Below are 20,000 nucleotides of genomic sequence, written 5' to 3'. Positions count from 1 at the left end.
CGATACATCAAGAGATCCATGACCGGTTTCTCCAAGGCAACACACAAGGCCTACGACACGATAGAAGAAGCGTTGACGGCAATGAAACAGGCAGGACATGAGAACCCACCGATTTATGATATCGGTGAGTACGACAATGAATATGTGTGTGTGTGTGTGTGTGTGTGTGTGTGTGTACATGCATACATGTATAAAAAAAAAATCAAAATAAGCAACAACAAAAGCGTGACCGCTATTAGTAATTAGTACCATGCATACGCAAAAAACTGTTTCATGATCATCAGAATCACAAAAGTAATGACATAATTCTTCAATACATGATTTTCATTGATATGTTGTAGGAACCACAAACTAAAAAATACACCTCGAGACATACAAAATCAAATAAATAGTAATAAACACATTAAATCACAGCCAACTGGATTTCAACTTTTCAGAGAGAGGCAGAGAGAGACACAGACAGAGAGGCAAGGAGAGACAGAGAGAGACAAAGAGTAATATATATATAATGTGTGTGTGTGTGTGTGTGTGTGTGTACACAATACAATTTCTTCAGGGTTTTGGGGTTGGTTTTTTTTTTTGCTTGCTTTCCTCTAACATGGTAATCAGTGAACAAGTAAACAGTAAACATGAACCACTAAACTGTCTCTGGTGAACAATTCCCATTCACAATTTGAATCTCTCATCACTTGCAGAAATATTATCTGATCTTGAAGGTTTGTAAACACAATAACAAAAAAACAACAACTGTGAACTGTCAAAATCTAAGAACCTCCAGTGTACGCACTGAAAACACGCTGGATGAAAAAAAAACCCCTGCAGAAACGACCTCGAAGTTCCATTCACAGTCTCCCCCCCCGAACCACAAAATAATCACAAGCTTCAGGCAACAGTGAAACTGGAAAAAAAATATGCCAACATTTATATAATCATCACACATTATTAGAAAAAAAAAAAAAAAAAAATCCAGTTCCTCTCCAGCTTTTCCGTCGGAATACAGAAGCACCCAGTTCTTTTTTGCTGACGAAGCTCCACAATAATTATCACATAGCTTGAGGAAGAGATGGGGTTTCAGCTTCAGTTTCAGTTTCAGTAGCTCAAGGAGGTGTCACTGCAGTTCGGACAAATCCATATATACGGCTACACCACATCTGCCAAGCAGATGCCTGACCAGCAGCGTAACCCAGTGCGCTTAGTCAGGCCTTGAGGGGGGAAAAAAAAGAAAGAAAAAAAAGGAGGTGAATAAATAATAGATAAGCTTACACAAATAAATAAATAATAATTATAATGTAAAAAAAAAATTTTTTTAAAAAGTGAATAAATAATAGATAAGCTTACACAAATAAATAAATAAATAATTTTTTTTTTTTTTAAAGAAAAAAAAAAGGTAGTAGTAATAAAAAAAAAAAATTAAAAAAAAATTTAAAAAAAGATAAAAATATAAGAGGTGGGGACTGCAGTCAAAATAAAGTTACGATGAAGAGTACTGCAGGGCAGTGTTAGATCCAGCAGCCTGTCATCATCTTTGTCTGATGGTGGCAGTGGAGAAACCTTCTTAACCCTTTGAGCCCTGACCACCGCTTTACCGGTGGTGGGGAGGGGTGGCATAATGCCTGGCCACCCCGGTTGAGCCGTGCATAAACGCTTGTGTAGTGTTTTGCTATTGGTTGACTTATATTGAAGAGCCAATCAGAAAAACCGTAATATTCTGACGTCAGCGAACGTAGTACCAACATTGCCGCGCCTTTTCACTGTGTTTTGTGCATGTGCTTTGGATAAAAAAGATCGATTTCTACCATAAAGCGTGCAGAGTCTCAACCTGACACGCCTCCTTTGATCAACTGATTCTGCATGCTCAGATTCATTTTCAACATCACTATCTGTAGCAAAATCATCCAATTCGAATTCCACCTCACTATCAGAGTAATCATTGTCATACTCTACTTCCGATAAATCATCAAGCATATCAATTACTTGCTGCATTGTGTTCAGTTGTTTTCTCGCACGTTTTGTCCCTGATTTCTGCCCTGACGGGCCAGGTTGAGACTCTGCACGCTTCAAGTGTTTACGCACCGCTCAACCGGTGGCTGGGCATTATGTCATTTTTCTCTGCCACCGGTAAAGCGGTGGTCAGGGCTAAAAGTGTTCAATACCAATTATTTGCAAATTTTGGCTCAGGAGCTCAGGCAGAAGGGTTAAAATTGCTCAGGAACTCAGGGCTCAAAGGGTTAAAGCAAAAGCTTTTTAACTTATTTACGACATTTCATAACATAAAAATCAACTTTTCAATGGTTTTAAATTCTAAGGAAAAAAATTTTTGCAACTATAAATTTCTTTACCAGAACTAAATCTGCTAGACACATCATGTTCAGATCAGCCAAGTAGAATGTGCACACTTTTTCAGCCAAACATGTCATCATTTTCATCTGTTCTGAATATGCTTCCATTTCTATATAACACAAGTGAGAATCAATTTCTCTTTTTGAACAAGCTCTTTTTTCAGCTAACATACAGAAAACTCTTCTTTCTAACACTTAAACCAGTAAACAAAGATGCTACACTTTTTTTTAAATCTTTTTCTCTTTTTTTTTCCCCTCTTTAGCCCAAAATTGAATGCTTTAAAATGACTGGAAACATGGCAGTATTTGTCAAACTGCACTGAGCTGTAACTAAGACTTGATATGAGCGACAGCAAACTGCATAAAAACAAAAACATGGACTACGATGATAAGGCCATTGCCAGGAATGCAGATATTGCCTGAGATTGAGACATGACAAATGCACACACACAGAGAAATTTCACGCCCAAGGTTTTCTCGGGTAAATCACCCGTAAATCCACGACTAATCCCGACTTCCCACAGATATTTATTTTCTATACCAACTAAATGCCATCCCTGATGAAGAAGAAATGAAAACGAGCGAACTTTAATGGCTCAAACTGGTCAAAGCCAATGCCGTGATTCAAGGCAGTACTGTGAAGGAAATCCTTATACACTGAAACTGAACTGAAAACTGTGAAGGAAAGATATTGAAGGTGAAGAAAGAGCAAATAAAATGAACAAGATCGGAAGAGAGTAAAAAATAATGAACAGTAAATTGCAAACCATAATAACATGCAAACTTTTGTTCTGATTAACAGAAAAAAAAAAGCACACCAAAAAAAGGGGGTAATGCGGGGGGTGGGGGTGGGGGGGTGGGGGGGGGGGTTGGCTGCTCTGTGGCACTGCGCTTGCCCCTGGAATAAGCAGCACAATTTTTTTTTTTTTTTTATTTTTTTTTTAAAAGTTACAAAAAGATATTACAATACAATACAACACGATACAAAATGATAACCAAAAAAAAACCACCTGAAATCTTCATCTTTCATATCAAGTGAGACAAAATATTACGATACAACACAACGCAATACAATACCATACAAAAAAAAAAACACAGTGCAATCTTCCATCCTTCATACCACTGGTGCAAAGAAAGAAAGAAGCTGTTCCCTACTATTCTGCGTTCATGTTTTCCAGACCTGACCTTACAGCTTGCGAGAGGGCCCCAAATTAATGCAGAAAAAAAAAGAAGCATAAATTTACAATTTCTAGAAAATGAATGGTACGAAGCCCTCCTTGTCTCTTACATTTCCTGAACAAACCGGTCATCCACATACGTGTGTGGGATCGAACAGGAAGACAAACGGTCACGCTATCCATGTTCATGCTCATGTTAACCCTTTTTGTTTCTCCCCACAAAAGGGGAGGTTATGCTACATAGCCTGTAACGTCTACCCCCTCTCAAGGAAACGGAAGTGGCTTCTGTGAAAGTTTGAATGTTTTGGAGGCTTGCTTGGAAAAACTCCTAACTCCTCGTCCTTTGGCATGCAGTTCGCTGGCTGCCAACAACACCGAGAACACAACCGATGGCACTAGTCGTTGTCTGAATCGTTGTCTGGCACTGCCCAGGGTTTGGCTGGGAACAGGTCTTGGCCTGAAACAAACAATGGTGATTATGAGTGTAAGTTTCGTATTTAAAAAAAAAAAAAAAAAAGAAAAAAAAGAAAAAAAAGGCAGAGTCCTACGTTATCTGCAGGAGCGTAATCATGTACAGAAATTTTGGGACAAAAGTCTTTAATGATAACGATAATGATAATGACAATACTACTACTACTACTGCTACTTACAATAGTCATGATACTAATGATAAAAACAATAGCAACAAAAACCCACAACAATAACAATAATGATAATAATGATAATGATAATGAAAATAACAAGAATTATTATACACATCATAATCACCTTTATCATTATTTGATACCATTCATTATTATCATTATTACTATTATCATTACTATCATCATTGTTATTATTATTATTATTATAAAAAAAACACCATAATTACAATAATAATAGCAACAAGAATAACAATAATAATAATAACAATCATTATCATTATTTATTAATTATTATTATCATTCTTATGATAAAAAATATAACAATCATAATTACTATTAACATTATCATTATTACATATAATAATAACAATCATTATCATTATCTATTAATTATTATTATTATTTAAAAAATATAACTATCATAATCACCATTAACGTCATTATCATTATCATAAAAACAACAACAACAGTAACAACGATAATAATCATCATCATCATCATCATCATCAACGTATGGGGCGGGTCTCTCGACGATCGTGCAGTGTCCATTAACGTCATTATCATTATCGTAACAACAACAACAACAACAGTAACAACGATAATAATAATCATCATCATCATCATCATCATCAACGTACTGGGCGGGTCTCTCGACGATCGTGCAGTGTCCATTAACGTCATTATCATTATCGTAACAACAACAACAACAACAACAGTAACAACGATAATCATCATCATCATCATCATCAACGTACTGGGCGGGTCTCTCGACGATCATGCAGTGTCCATTAACGTCATTATCATTATCGTAACAACAACAACAACAGTAACAACGATAATAATCATCATCATCATCATCATCAACAACGTACTGGGCGGGTCTCTCGACGATCGTGCAGTGTCCATTAACGTCATTATCATTATCGTAACAACAACAACAACAGTAACAACGATAATAATCATCATCATCATCATCATCAACAACGTACTGGGCGGGTCTCTCGACGATCGTGCAGTGTCCATTAACGTCATTATCATTATCGTAACAACAACAACAACAGTAACAACGATAATAATAATCATCATCATCATCATCAACAACGTACTGGGCGGGTCTCTCGACGATCGTGCAGTGTCCATTAACGTCATTATCATTATCGTAACAACAACAACAACAGAAACAACGATAATAATCATCATCATCATCATCATCAACAACGTACTGGGCGGGTCTCTCGACGATCATGCAGTGTCCATTAACGTCATTATCATTATCGTAACAACAACAACAACAGTAACAACGATAATAATCATCATCATCATCATCAACAACGTACTGGGCGGGTCTCTCGACGATCGTGCAGTGTCCATTAACGTGATTATCATTATCGTAACAACAACAACAACAGTAACAACGATAATAATCATCATCATCATCATCAACAACGTACTGGGCGGGTCTCTCGACGATCATGCAGTGTCCATTAACGTCATTATCATTATCGTAACAACAACAACAACAGTAACAACGATAATAATCATCATCATCATCATCATCATCATCAACGTACTGGGCGGGTCTCTCGACGATCGTGCAGTGTCCATTAACATCATTATCATTATCGTAACAACAACAACAACAGTAACAACGATAATAATCATCATCATCATCATCATCAACAACGTACTGGGCGGGTCTCTCGACGATCGTGCAGTGTCCATTAACGTCATTATCATTATCGTAACAACAACAACAACAGTAATAACGATAATAATAATAATAATCATCATCATCATCATCAACGTACTGGGCGGGTCTCTCGACGATCGTGCTGTGATGGGACGAGAACCAGGCGGCTTGGCGGCTTTGGGGGCGGGGCTGACAGGGGGTGGCCGAGTGAGGGCGCCAGTTGCCGGGTGCGTCTGCGACAGCCGGGAGGTGCCGGTCAAGGTCACCTCTCGCTGCTGGGCCCACTGGGGTCGCTCGATGGACGTGGAGGTCGTGATGCCGGCGCTCAGTCGCTGTGCGTTTCGAGGATAAGATAAGATAAGATAAGATAGGATAAGAATAACTTTATTATCTCCAACTGGAGAAATTTGGTCAGGTGCATTATCACAACACAGACAAGTAAACAACATGGGGACCATAACTGTAAAAGTCAACAACAGCTTTTATGAATATTACGAAGATACAAATGTAAAAAAAATATCACATACACCGTTTCATACATACATCCACACACTGCAGGTAATAACTAGTATTCTTAATGTAAAAACAGAAAGAATTAAGAAACATTATTTGAATATAATTATAAACATAGCCTACTATACTGCACATTGATTATAATAGACAGATAAGATAAGAATAAAGATAAATTGCGGAAAACCGCAACCAGATAATCAGCACCCCCCCCCCACCCCCCCACCCCCACCCCGACACACGCGGAGGATGAGGGGTTTCGAGGTCAGTGTGGGAGGGTGTTCGTGTCATGAGAAAAACGTGTCAGCATGTGCAGTTTCTTCTCTGTCTCGTCTCGTACATATGCATGTGCGCACACACACACACACGCGCACACACACATACAGATGCATACACAGACATGCCTACATACAAACGTAACAATGGACACAAACACACAAACACATATATATACACTCCATATATAAATGTCTGACTTTCTGTCAGTTTATCTGTCTTGCACAGAAAACACACAACACACACACACTTGGCTGCATACACACACACACACACACACACACACACACAGATATGCATACATAGACATGCATACATGCAGACATACCAATGGGCACAAACACACAAACTACCTACATGTCTGACTTTGTCAGTCTCTCTGGCACACACACACACACACACACACACACACACACACACACACACACACACACACACACACACACACACACACACACACACACACAGAGGAATACACAGACATGCATACATACAGACATACCAATGGACACAAACACACAAACTATATGTCTGACTTTCTGTCAGTCTCTCTATGACACACACACACACACACACACACACACACACACACACACACACACACACACACACACAACACACACACACACACACACACACACAGAGGAATACACAGACATGCATACATACAGACATACCAATGGACACAAACACACAAACTATATGTCTGACTTTCTGTCAGTCTCTCTATAACACACACACACACTCACACACTCACACACACACACACACACACACACAAAGGAATACACAGACATGCATACATACAGACATACCAATGGACACAAACACACAAACTATATGTCTGACTTTCTGTCAGTCTCTCTATGACACACACACACACACACATACACACACACACATACACAAACACACACACACACAGATTGTGCAACAAGTGTAACATCCTGGAAGACGAAATCCATCTTCTTGATCATTGTATTAAATATAAAACCTTAAGGCAACAATTTTTAAAGGATATTCAAAATTCGAATAACACAGGACATATTCCCAGTCAGGTGATGCTAACAGATGATGAATATATACAAACAAGATTAGGAAAATTTGTGTATGAATGCTGCTGCAATTTACCGCATTAACTGATTGATAAATTGTGTGTTTTTCATTCGTTCATTCATTTACCATTGCAACTGTGTCTTATAAACCTTACGGTTTCATGACAATAAAATCTATTCTATTCTATTCAGAGGAATACACAGACATGTATACATACAGACATACCAATGGAGACAAACACACAAATTATATGTCTGACTTTCTGTCAGTCTCTCTGTCACACACAAACACACACACACACACAACATGCACACACACAAACACATACACAACACACACACACACACATACACACACACACAGAGTAACAGTAACAGTAACACACACACACACACACAACACACACACAACACACACACACACACAGTAACAGTAACAGTAACACACACACACACACACACGGACAGACTTACAGACAGGGACTGCGAGCGACGCATGGAGTTGAGGCTGTGGCTCCCGCAGTTGACCTTGCTGCGAGCGTTGGTCACCATGGAGTCGACCTCTGACCCGTAGGCCTTCTTCCTCCTCCTGCACCGACATCATCACACACACACACACACACACACACACACACACACCGCTGATCGACGAAACACCACTGCTGTGTTTACTACTGCCTTGCGATTTGTTGTATTTGTTGTTCTGTTTGTGTAGTTACATTCACACAGTTTCAGTTTCAGTTTCACTTTCTCAAGGAGGCGTCACTGCGTTCGGACAAATCCATGCACGCTACACCACATCTGTTGAGCAGATGCCTGACCAGCAGCATAACCCAACGCGCTTAGTCAGGCCTTGAGTGCATGCTTACATATTTGTGTACCTATGAAAGTGGATTTCATTTTACGTAATTTCGCCAGAGGACAACACTCTCGTTGCCATGGGTTCTTTTTCAGTGCGCCAAGTGCGTGCTGCACACGGGACCTCGGTTTATCGTCTCATCCGAAAGACTAGACGCTCAGTTTGATTTTCCAGTCAAACTTAGGAGAAAGGGCGAGAGCGGGATTCGAACCCACACCCTCACGGACTCTCTGTATTGGCAGCTGAGCGTCTTAACCATTCTGCCACCTTCCTCCATTCACACAACACAGCACAACACAACACAAAACAAGAGAGGCAAGGCCTTCAAGACTCACTTGTGATACACTTTTTAAAAAAATCTGATCGTTAAAATGTGTTCTGTATTTGTTATTATAAAGCTTAGCGTTAAAAAAAAAAAAAAAAAAAAGAAGTCCTAACCAGATTCGAATTAAGTCCCCTACCATTAATTACAGAGTAATTTCCTTTTTTAACTATCTGTACCAAAAACGTTTGCAAAATAAAGAAAACTTCCATGCTTAGCAAAAGAAGTTCCTGTTTGAACAAAAAATGATAATAATGACTCCTCTTGTTGTTGTGTCAGAATAAGAGGTCAAAGTGCCAAGTTTAGAGAATACAAAAAATATAAATATAACAGTAAATGCAGTTTGCATATAATTAGACTTCTTTAAAAAAAAAAATTTTGTGCCCATCCTAGAGGTGCAATATTGTTTTAAACAAGATGACTGGAAAGAACTGAATTTTTCCTATTTTTATGCCAAATTTGGTGTCAACTGACAAAGTATTTGCAGAGAAAATGTCAATGTTAAAGTTTACCACGGACACACACGGACACACACACACACACACACACACAGACAACCGAACACCGGGTTAAAACATAGACTCACTTTGTTTACACAAGTGAGTCAAAAAGAAAACAAAAAAAACAACAAAAAAACTCTCACCCTTTCTCCTAAGTTTGACTGGATAATCATATTGGGCGTCTAGTCATTCAGATGAGATTATAAACCAAGGCCTCGTGTGCAGCATGTACTCTATAAATTGAACCATTATTATCATCAAAATCTCAGTGAACACCGACAGACTCAGAGAAAGACTTGGAGAACACTAACAGACTCACAGAAAGACTCAGAGAACACTAACAGACTCACAGAAAGACTCGGAGAACACTGACAGACTCACAGAAAGACTCGGAGAACACTGACAGACTCACAGACAGACTCGGAGAGCACTGACAGACTCACAGAAAGACTCGGAGAACGCTGACAGACTCACAGAAAGACTCGGAGAACACTGACAGACTGACAGAAAGACTCGGAGAACACTGACAGGCTCACAGAAAGACTCAAGAGAACACTGACAGACTGACAGAAAGACTCGGAGAGCACTGACAGACTCACAGAAAGACTCGGAGAACACTGACAGACTCATAGAAAGACTCGGAGAACACTGACAGACTCACAGAAAGACTCAAGAGAACACTGACAGACTCACAGAAAGACTCAAGAGAACACTGACAGACTCACAGAAAGACTCGGAGAGCACTGACAGACTCACAGAAAGACTCAAGAGAACACTGACAGACTCACAGAAAGACTCAAGAGAGTGCTGACAGACTCACAGAAAGACTAGGAGAACACTGAAAGACTCACAGAAAGATTTAGAGAACACTGACAGACTCACAGAAAGACTCAAGAGAGTGCTGACAGACTCACAGAAAGACTTGGAGAATACTGACAGACTCACAGAAAGACTCGGAGAACACTGACCGACTCACAGAAAGACTCAAGAGAGCACTGACAGACTCACAGAAAGACTCGGAAAACACTTACAGACTCACAGAAAGACTCGGAAAACACTGACAGACTCACAGAAAGACTCAAGAGAGTGCTGACAGACTCACAGAAAGACTCGGAGAGCACTGACACACTCACAGAAAGACTCAAGACAACACTGACAGACTCACAGAAAGACTCAAGAGAGTGCTGACAGACTCACAGAAAGACTTGGAGAACACTGACAGACTCACAGAAAGACTCGGAGAACACTGACAGACTCACAGAAAGACTCGGAGAACACTGACAGACTCACAGAAAGACTCGGAGAACACTGACAGACTCACAGAAAGACTCAAGAGAACACTGACAGACTCACAGAAAGACTCAAGAGAACACTGACAGACTCACAGAAAGACTTGGAGAATACTGACAGACTCACAGAAAGACTCGGAGAACACTGACAGACTCACAGAAAGACTCAAGAGAGCACTGACAGACTCACAGAAAGACTCGGAAAACACTGACAGACTCAAGAAAGACTCAAGAGAGTGCTGACAGACTCACAGAAAGACTCGGAGAGCACTGACACACTCACAGAAAGACTCGGAGAACACTGTCAGACTCACAGAAAGACTCAAGAGAGCACTGACAGACTCACAGAAAGACTCAAGAGAGCACTGACAGACTCACAGAAAGACTCAAGAGAACACTGACAGACTCACAGAAAGACTCAAGAGAACACTGACAGACTCACAGAAAGACTCGGAGAGCACTGACAGACTCACAGAAAGACTCAGTGAGAGACTTGGAGAACACTGACAGACTCACAGAAAGACTCAGAGAACACTAACAGACTCACAGAAAGACTCGGAGAACACTGACAGACTCACAGAAAGACTCGGAGAACACTGACAGACTCACAGAAAGACTCGGAGAACACTGACAGACTCACAGAAAGACTCGGAGAACACTGACAGACTCACAGAAAGACTCGGAGAACACTGACAGACTCACAGGAAGACTCAGAGAGACTCAGAGAACACCGACAGACTCGGAGAACACCAACAGACTCGGAGAATACTGACAGACTCACAGACAGACTCGGGGAACACTGACACCGACAGACTCACAGAAAGACTCGGAGAACACTGACAGACTCACAGAAAGACTCAGAGAACACTGACAGACTCACAGACAGACTCGGAGAACACTTGACACCGACAGACTCAACGCTGACAAGACTCACATCTTCTGGACGTTCTTGACCACCTCGTCGTTCTCCAGCACGTTGAAGCGCCAGGTGTCCTTGGGCACTGGATCCGAGCCCCTCCAGGGGGTCTGTTCCGGAGTGGGTTTCTTCTTGCTGCTGCTCCGCTTCTCGCGGGAGTTCAGCTTGTCCAGCGTCAGTTTTGGAGGTTTCTGCCATGTGAACGGTCGGGATTTTCTGCTCTCTGTTCGTAACTGTGTTGTATTGTATTGTATTGTATTGTATTGTATTGCATTGTAATGTAGTGTATCAGTCAGTTCTACCCAATAGGCAGCCTACTGTGCAAATGACTCTAAATACAAAGTGCTTAGAACTTAGTCTCTGATCACGGGTACATGCTATATTATTATCAGGTAGCTCTAACAAGGTAGACAGCCTTTAGTGCAAATGACTATGCTTATAGAACGCTTAAGAGCTTGGTCTCTGACTGAGGATACATACTATATAAGTATCAGATGGTTCTACCAAGGTAGGCAGCTGATTGTGCAAATGACTCGGTACGGTGCTTAGACGTTGGTCTCTGACCAAAGGCAGGCGCTATATAAGTATCAGTCAGCTCTACCAAGGTAGGCAGCCTGTTGTGAAAATGACTCTTGAGTTTCAAAAGCGCTTAAGAGCTTGACCTCTGACCGGGGGAGCGGCGCCATATAAGTATCCATGATAATCTTCGCCACTCTCCCTCATTTCAATCCTTTAAAACTGGTCGAAAAAACACATCTTTTTAAAAATGACAGACCTTCCATCCCTTTCCAACGACATTCAGTTATAAGCAAAGCTAATTCTCTTGTGTGTGTGTGTGTGTGTGTGTGCGCGTGCATGTGTAATTAAGTAATTTCTTCTTTCTCTTCTTCTTCGTTTGTGGGCTGCAACTCCCACGTTCACTCGTTATGTACACGAGTGGGCTTTTACGTGCATGACTGTTTTCACCCTGCCATGTAGGCAGCCATATTCCATTTTCAGGGGTTAAGTAATTCAGTACGCACAGTCTTTGAATCTGTTACATGCTTTTGTGCGTTAAATCATTATTTTTTCTTCTTCCTTTTGTAAGTTAGTGTGTGTGTGTGTGTGTGTGTGTGTGTGTGTGTGTGCAATGTTTACTGTAAAGCGCTTTGAGCTCCCTTTAAGGGAGGAAGGCGCTCAACAAGTAACCATTGTTATTATCATTATTATTACTATCATCACTAGGCCCAACACTCAGCTTATATCACAGATTGACATAAGTTTACATTTGGGCCAACAGCAAAGTGAGAGCTGTATTATCAATGGTTTCTCCAGTCAATGGGAAACCATTTACAGCTTAGTCTTTTGTGAAGGACTATGACTCTCAAACTAGGAGGCAAAATTGCACTGGCTCTTAGTGCTGCAGCCTTGGGGGGGCTAGCTGGCCTTTGGGAACCATCCCAACGCCGACTGTCCTAAAACCCTCTTGGCCGAGAGAGTGGGGATGTACTTGGGCAAGACACTCTCCACTATAATCAAATTCTAGCCCAAATAGTCGGAACAGCAGTTGCCTCCTCTGTTGTTCTGATGGTCATAGTCGGACACGACTGACTATCATATCATATACTATCATCATTATTATCATTATCATCAGTCATAATGGACTCCCCCTACCTTGGGAGCCATGACGATGAGCATCTTGATGTTCTCCACAAAGAGCCGTTTCCACACGCCGCGCTCGTAAGGACTGGGGGTGAAGGGCAGGTACCACCCCACACGGACACAGCGCGGCATCCACAGCTCATCACGCTCACACAGGTCGTGCCAGTACCACGACACCTGGTTCACAGGTAAAATAATAATAATAATAATAATAATGGGCATTTATGGCGCTTAATCTTACCAAAGCCCTAAGCGCTTACAAAAACAAAAATACATATAGGACAAAGTATACTGGGATGAAATAAACACAGACGGGCGCAATAGCCGAGTGGTTAAAGCGTTGGACTGTCAATCTGAGGGTCCCGGGTTCGAACCACGGTGACGGCGCCTGGTGGGTAAAGGGTGGAGATTTTTCCGATCTCCCAGGTCAACACATGTGCAGACCTGCTTAGTGCCTGAACCCCCTTCGTGTGTATATGCAAGCAGAAGATCAAATGCGCACGTTAAAGATCCTGTAATCTATGTCAGCGTTCGGTGGGTTATGGAAACAAGAACATACCCAGCATGCACACCCCCGAAAACGGAGTATGGCTGCCTACATGGCGGGGTAAAAACGGTCCTACACGTAAAAGCCCACTCGTGTGCATACGAGTGAATGCAGAAGAAGAAGAAGAAGAAGAAGAAACAAACACAGGCATCAAGGGACAGTCAGCACCTCCACCACCACGATTTTGCCATTCTCTTAGCACGCACACAACAGACGCACACGCAGAAGGGACACACAAACTGGAGAAGAATGAAATAAATAAACTTATGGTGGTGAACTCGTTAAACAAACAAACAAACAAAAAAAAACCAACAAAAAAACCCTTTCCTTATCAGTTATATTTACAGATAGTTCAAGCAAACAATTTTTTTTTTTCAATATGTGTGCACAAATAAATAAATTCACACTAAAATGTTTAGACAAAACCAAAACAAAACAACCTTTCAATTTATATTCACTGATAGATCAAGCAAACAAATTAAAAAAAAAAAAAAAAAATGTGTGCATGTGTGCACATGCTCGCATCTTCATGTGTGCATGTATGTGCATGTGTGTGTATGCATGCTTGCAGGTGAGTGAGTGTTTACGTGTGCATACGCATGTATGCATGCATGCATGCATGCATGCGTGGATGCATGTGTGCACATGCGCGAGTGTTCATTCACGCATGCTTGTGGACGCGCACACGCGCGTGAATGCATTCGTGCGCATGCACGCCACGTCCGAACACCCTCACCCGTGATGCCCTACAGAGGCTGGTGGGGTCAAGGTAGGAGAAGATGTAAAGGGAGATCACTCTGGGCAAGAGGCGTGTGAAGTCGACGCTGGCCGGCGGGACGCGGTCGTGCACCACGTCTCTGACGAACTCCAGCTGCCGCCGCTTGCTGAGGGTCATCAGGTCCTCCAGCACCCGCCTCCTCTGCTCGTCACTCCACTTCTGGTACTGGTGACGATGACGATGACGATGATGATAACGATCATGATAATAATATTGCATGGTGATGATAATGACAGCGATGATTTTTTTGGGGGAGGTTTTGTTGTTGTTGTTTTTTTTTGTTTTGGATGACAATGATGATAACGATATTATACGGTAATGATAATAATAGCGATGATGTTAATGATGATGATATTAATAATAATGAAAATAATGATGATACTACTACTCCTTTCACTACTAGTCGTAATAATAGTAGGAACAGTCATAATGGTAACATTAATGATATGATGATGATGATGATAATAATGATGATACTACTTCTTCTACTACAAGTCATAACAATAGCAAAAATCGTAATGATAACAGTAATGATAATATGATAATGATGATAATAATGATGCTACTACTACTTCTTCCGTTACTAGTCATAATAATTGTAACAATCATAATGATAAAAGTGATGATAATATGATAACGATGATGATACTGCTACCACTGTAATGATAATAATAGTCATAATAATAAATAATGATAATGATAATAATGATAATACTGTCACTGTCACTGGTCCCAAAACCTGATCTACTTCTACTAGCAATCATAAAAACAGTAACAGTTATAATGATAGTCACAATGATACTACTGAATTGATGAAATATTATTAATAATGATAATGATGATAATAATTTTGATACTAAGACTACTACGACGAGTAATTTTGATACGATGACTACTACAACTCGTCATAATAACAGTAACACCAACAGTCATAATGATAATAGTAGCGATAATACTGTAATGATGAAGATATCAACAATGATAATGATGATAACAATGATACTACTACTAGTACTACTACTAAATACTACTACTACTATACCAGTCATAGTGATAATAATAATGATAATACCGTCACTGTCACCAGTCCCAAAACCAGGTGTGGTCGTTAGGGCGCTGCACATTCTCAATTTCTGGCGTTTGTGGGGAAGGGCCTTTGTGTGTGTGTGTGTGTGTGCATGCGTGTATTTATGTATGTATGTATAATGAACAGACTGTTCCATATGACTGACCCCACACCTGCTGTTTAGAAAAGAAGGAAAAAAAACCTAATGTTTTGATCAGAGCCTTGGGAGCTCATCCCAGATTTGTAGTGTCAACAAAAAACAAAAAAACAAAATGTAATTAATACCTTATTACAAACAAACTTGAGATTAAGGCTAACATTTCCATAAATAATGTATTTTTAATAATGTATCTTTTTATTCTCAGATTCAACATCAGAAATGTTCAATGTGCTTCCACCCCCCACCCACCCCCAAGGTGATACATATTTTATTTAAAGTATGAATAATGCTGATTATTATTCAAAGATGATTTATTTCAAAGATGATTTATTTTATGAAAAAAAATCATATACTATATATGTGCAATCATTTTTTTTCCCTTTCTTTCCTTCTTGCAAATAAAATATCTACTGCCACATACTTTGTTCTCGAAGTAATTGAGTTCTGCGTATCATTTCATCCAATATTCCCTCTCTCTCTCTCTCTCTATATATATATATATATATATATATTAAGATTTGTGCTCAGATACATACCCATTTTCCAATCAGACCTCTTCTCTCCTCAAAGATCTGCCAAAACAAAAACAAAAAATTGCCGATCAAACATTATTTATTCTCATAATAGAAAATAGATACTGATATTCAAAGATACTAAACCAGAAAAAAATTATTAAGAGCAGTATAAAAAAAAAAAAATAAAATAAAAAATACAAAATCAAATATGGAAGAAAAACAATGTTTCCAACAAAGAAACAGTAAAATAGATGTATTTAAAATAGCCTAAAAGATTATTAGTTCTTTTTCTTTTCTACTCTATTTGAGTCTTTCATTCTGCTCTTAACACACACACACACACACACACACACACACAAACACCATAAAAAAATGAGAGTGGAAAGAGAAGTGAGAGAGAGAAAGAAATAGAGAGAGTGAAAGGGAGAGAGACTCATATGAGAGAGAGAGAGAGGGAGGGAGAGAGAGAGAGAGAGAGAGAGAGAGAGAGAGAGAGAGGTGGAGGGGATTAAGGTTGTAGATCACAATGTTGGGGAAAGTTATCTAATCTAGACTGATTCTTCATTGATCTACACACGTCAATGACTGTGCGAACCAATTGGGTATGCTGTCAGTTTACAGCAATGCCTTTAAAAACCAAAACAAGTGACTGAATCGCTCGGGTTTTGATCAAGCTATCTGCCCGGTTCATAACCGGCGATTATAAATCCAGAACACCCAGCTCCATCGCCAAGATGCTTCACACTCTGCAACTGCCGACACTCCAACAGCGCAGACAGGATCTATGCCTCATCTTCCTCTACAAGGTGGCTGAGAGGTTGGTACCGGCCATACCACCTGCTGAGTACTTAACCCCCGAAAAACCAGGACGACTCATAAGGCCACGAACATCTGGCGATCTGTACAACACCACCAGTGCGATCTCTAATCACATAAGAAACAACACAAGAACATTCAAAGTCAGCAGATGTCATACAGAGCAATACAAACAGTCATTTTTTGTTAGCACAGTAAAAGACTGGAACCACCTGGAAGAAAATAATTATAGTAAGAACACCAACTCCTGAGATCTTCAAAAAACTATTAACATCCTAACAGTGAACCTGCCAAGCTGCGCACACACCCCCACCCGTCGCGATAAAGCCATAATCTTGACCACAGCGATGTACCCAACAGATACAGATACAGAAGCTGATTGGATTAGATCAAGCACACCAACGTTTTTGTTAACGGTTTCTGCAGAACTAAAAATAGCACATAAAAACATAACAGGCAATGTATTAAATTACGGACAGTCTAACGAATGTTACTGGCTGTGCAAATCAAACAGGTACCCTGTAATACCTTGTGAACCAAATTTTGTGACTGACACTTTACCCGAAGTCATGTTTTTACACGATTCGAAGCTATCGAAGAGTCAAAGATGTGAGAAAAAGAGATGTATCCATCTTGTCTCCTACCTTATTATTCGTCTCTTCATTACTTAGTGGAGTCCACGCACTTTTGATGCGGTTCTTTGCGATCATCGCCATTTTAACTGAATATGTTTGGAACAGGGAATCTACACGAACACGAATGTTTACAGGATGTTGTCAGGAGTGTTGTCTGCAAGCCGCCATTTTTATACAAATATGTTGCTGGGAAGGAGTTTTTCGTAATTTTCGAAAAAATGGCTTAATTTTATACATGACTGCATGAAGATCACTTCTAACCAAATTTGACATTTTGTGATAATAGACCAGATTTTTTTCCCCAAAAAAATGATGATAATAATTATGACATTCACATATATACACAGCAGACATGTTTAATTTTATAAGTATATACAAAACACCGATTTTTTTTTTAATCCACCACAGTATATTACGTACAGTGCAAACACACACACACACACACACAAACCCGGCAGAGTTGAATAGAACAAATGAAAAACTGACCTTCCTCAAGACAGTTTATAAAGCAAACAAAATTCGTCATCTTACATCATGCTTTTGGTACCCCGGCGGGGGACGCGGTGACACGATACCTTTTCCGAGTTTCACGAGTTCCCAAGTAATATGAACATGAAAACCTCATCCGTTGCCGTGAAGCCCCCGGCCTAATATTATCGGACAGTCATGAATAAAGGTCTTGCATATTGGTCTACTTTATGCTGTACGACTGAAGAAGACTGAGAAAGAAACAGTGAGTACCGTGGGAAACGGGGCTTGTGAAGGACTGACTGAGAGGGGTTGGTTGAGGCCGGGGGTGGGGGTGGGGGGGGTCGGGGGTCGGGGTGGGGGGGTGGGGGTTGGGGGGGGGGGGGGGGGGGAGTAGGATTGTCATGCTAAGATCCGGCATGTGAAACACACATCTTCAAAATAAAATGGTTGCCATACTTACCTTTAAATTAGAAACAACATATAACAAAACAATATTTCAAAACCATGTATGGAAATGGAAACAGTAAAACACAACTAAGTTAGATGTTGAAAAAAATGGTGCAAGTTGATATGTAGGGATATGGGTATCTATTACTTTTGTTGTTGTTGAAGACTTATTTAAAATGACTTATTCAAACATTCTCAGTTGTTTGTGCTTAGAATGTTATTTGTGTATATCAATTATATGTGTGTGTGGTTTGTTGTTGTTGTTTTGTTTGTTTGTTTTTTTTTTGTTTTTTGTTTGTTTGTTTGTTTGTTCATTTTTTATGTTGTTGTTTGTTTTTCTTTTATTTTCCTATTGTTACTATGTTTTGTTTTTGTCAGATTTGTCTTTTCTCTTTTCCCAATATATATATTTATTCATTTATGCCTTCATGTCAATTGTCCATGTGTTATAAAAATGGAAAAATAAAAAAATAAAATGCTTTAAAAAAAAAATTAAAAAAAGGGATTGTCAGTGGGGTTTGCAGAAATTGAAACAAACAAAAATATGTCAGTCTTTAAAAAAAAAAAAAAAAAAAAAAAAAAAAGTCTAAAGCGTGTGGCTATGGTCGTCAGTGCAGCGAATTGTCATTCTCCGCTGCGGTGCACTGACGTCACCGGCACTGATAAAGTATGCTTGGAATGGAGACCGATGTATCAGCATGTCCGTATGGCTGGTCAAGCCATACACTTATTATTATAAGTATACATACATAATAGAGAATTCAGTCAGAAGTTTGATTATTACGACAGTTTATTCTGAAACTGTCCTTTTTTGTTCTTTCTGTATGCGTTTGAGTCAGTCAGTTGTGGGAGCTGGTTCATTCAGTTGGCTGGAACGGTGTACATAGTGCGTGCGCATGTGCCGTTGATGTACATGTAGGAATCAGCCGGTGACACCGGCACACCGGCAGTATCACTCACACACACACACACACTCTCTCTCTCTCTCTCTCTCTCTCTCTCTCTCTCTCTCTCTCTCTCTCTCTCACACACACACACACACACACACATCCGTCAGTACACTGACACACACACACACACACACACACACACACACACACACACACTGTGACACAGTACACACGCCGCGAGCGCGCACACACCACACACACACACACACTCTCTCAGTCTCCCTCTCTCTCTCTCCCTCTCTCTCTCTCTCTCTCTCTCTCTCTCTCTCACACACACACACACATATCCGTCAGTACACTCACACACACACACACACACACACACACACACACATACACACAACGTCACACACACACACACACACACACACAACGTCACACACACACACACACACA

At 40.2% G+C, this 20,000-nt stretch overlaps 1 protein-coding gene across 1 annotated transcript; it reads right to left on the bottom strand.

The window, feature by feature from the left end:
• Positions 1-3,777: 3,777 nt before the first annotated feature.
• LOC143277003 (F-box only protein 16-like) lies at positions 3,778-17,896 on the bottom strand. Its single transcript, XM_076581712.1, has 8 exons — positions 17,746-17,896; positions 16,307-16,342; positions 14,503-14,709; positions 13,232-13,396; positions 11,597-11,769; positions 8,167-8,281; positions 5,970-6,183; positions 3,778-3,974 (listed from the first exon to the last, which is right to left on the bottom strand). The coding sequence occupies exons 1-8, from the start codon at positions 17,815-17,817 to the stop codon at positions 3,913-3,915; spliced, it is 1,044 nt and encodes a 347-aa protein (XP_076437827.1). The 5' UTR covers positions 17,818-17,896; the 3' UTR covers positions 3,778-3,912.
• Positions 17,897-20,000: the final 2,104 nt, after the last annotated feature.

This window comes from Babylonia areolata, chromosome 33 (genome assembly GCF_041734735.1).
Source record: "Babylonia areolata isolate BAREFJ2019XMU chromosome 33, ASM4173473v1, whole genome shotgun sequence".
Classification (NCBI taxonomy): domain Eukaryota; kingdom Metazoa; phylum Mollusca; class Gastropoda; order Neogastropoda; family Buccinidae; genus Babylonia; species Babylonia areolata.
Note: the sequence above shows the minus strand (reverse complement) of the source record. Positions and strands in the feature narration are given on the sequence as shown.

What these genes read in the sequence shown, in the direction of transcription:
- LOC143277003 (XM_076581712.1), bottom strand. Translation starts at nt 17,817, where the DNA reads ATGGCGATGATCGCAAAGAACCGCATCAAAAGTGCGTGGACTCCACTA. An exon ending in GCCTCTGTAGGGCATCACGG is followed by an intron (nt 13,397 to 14,502) that starts GTGAGGGTGTTC and finishes CCTGTGAACCAG; the next exon opens with GTGTCGTGGTACTGGCACGA. An exon ending in TCATCGTCATGGCTCCCAAG is followed by an intron (nt 11,770 to 13,231) that starts GTAGGGGGAGTC and finishes TTCACATGGCAG; the next exon opens with AAACCTCCAAAACTGACGCT.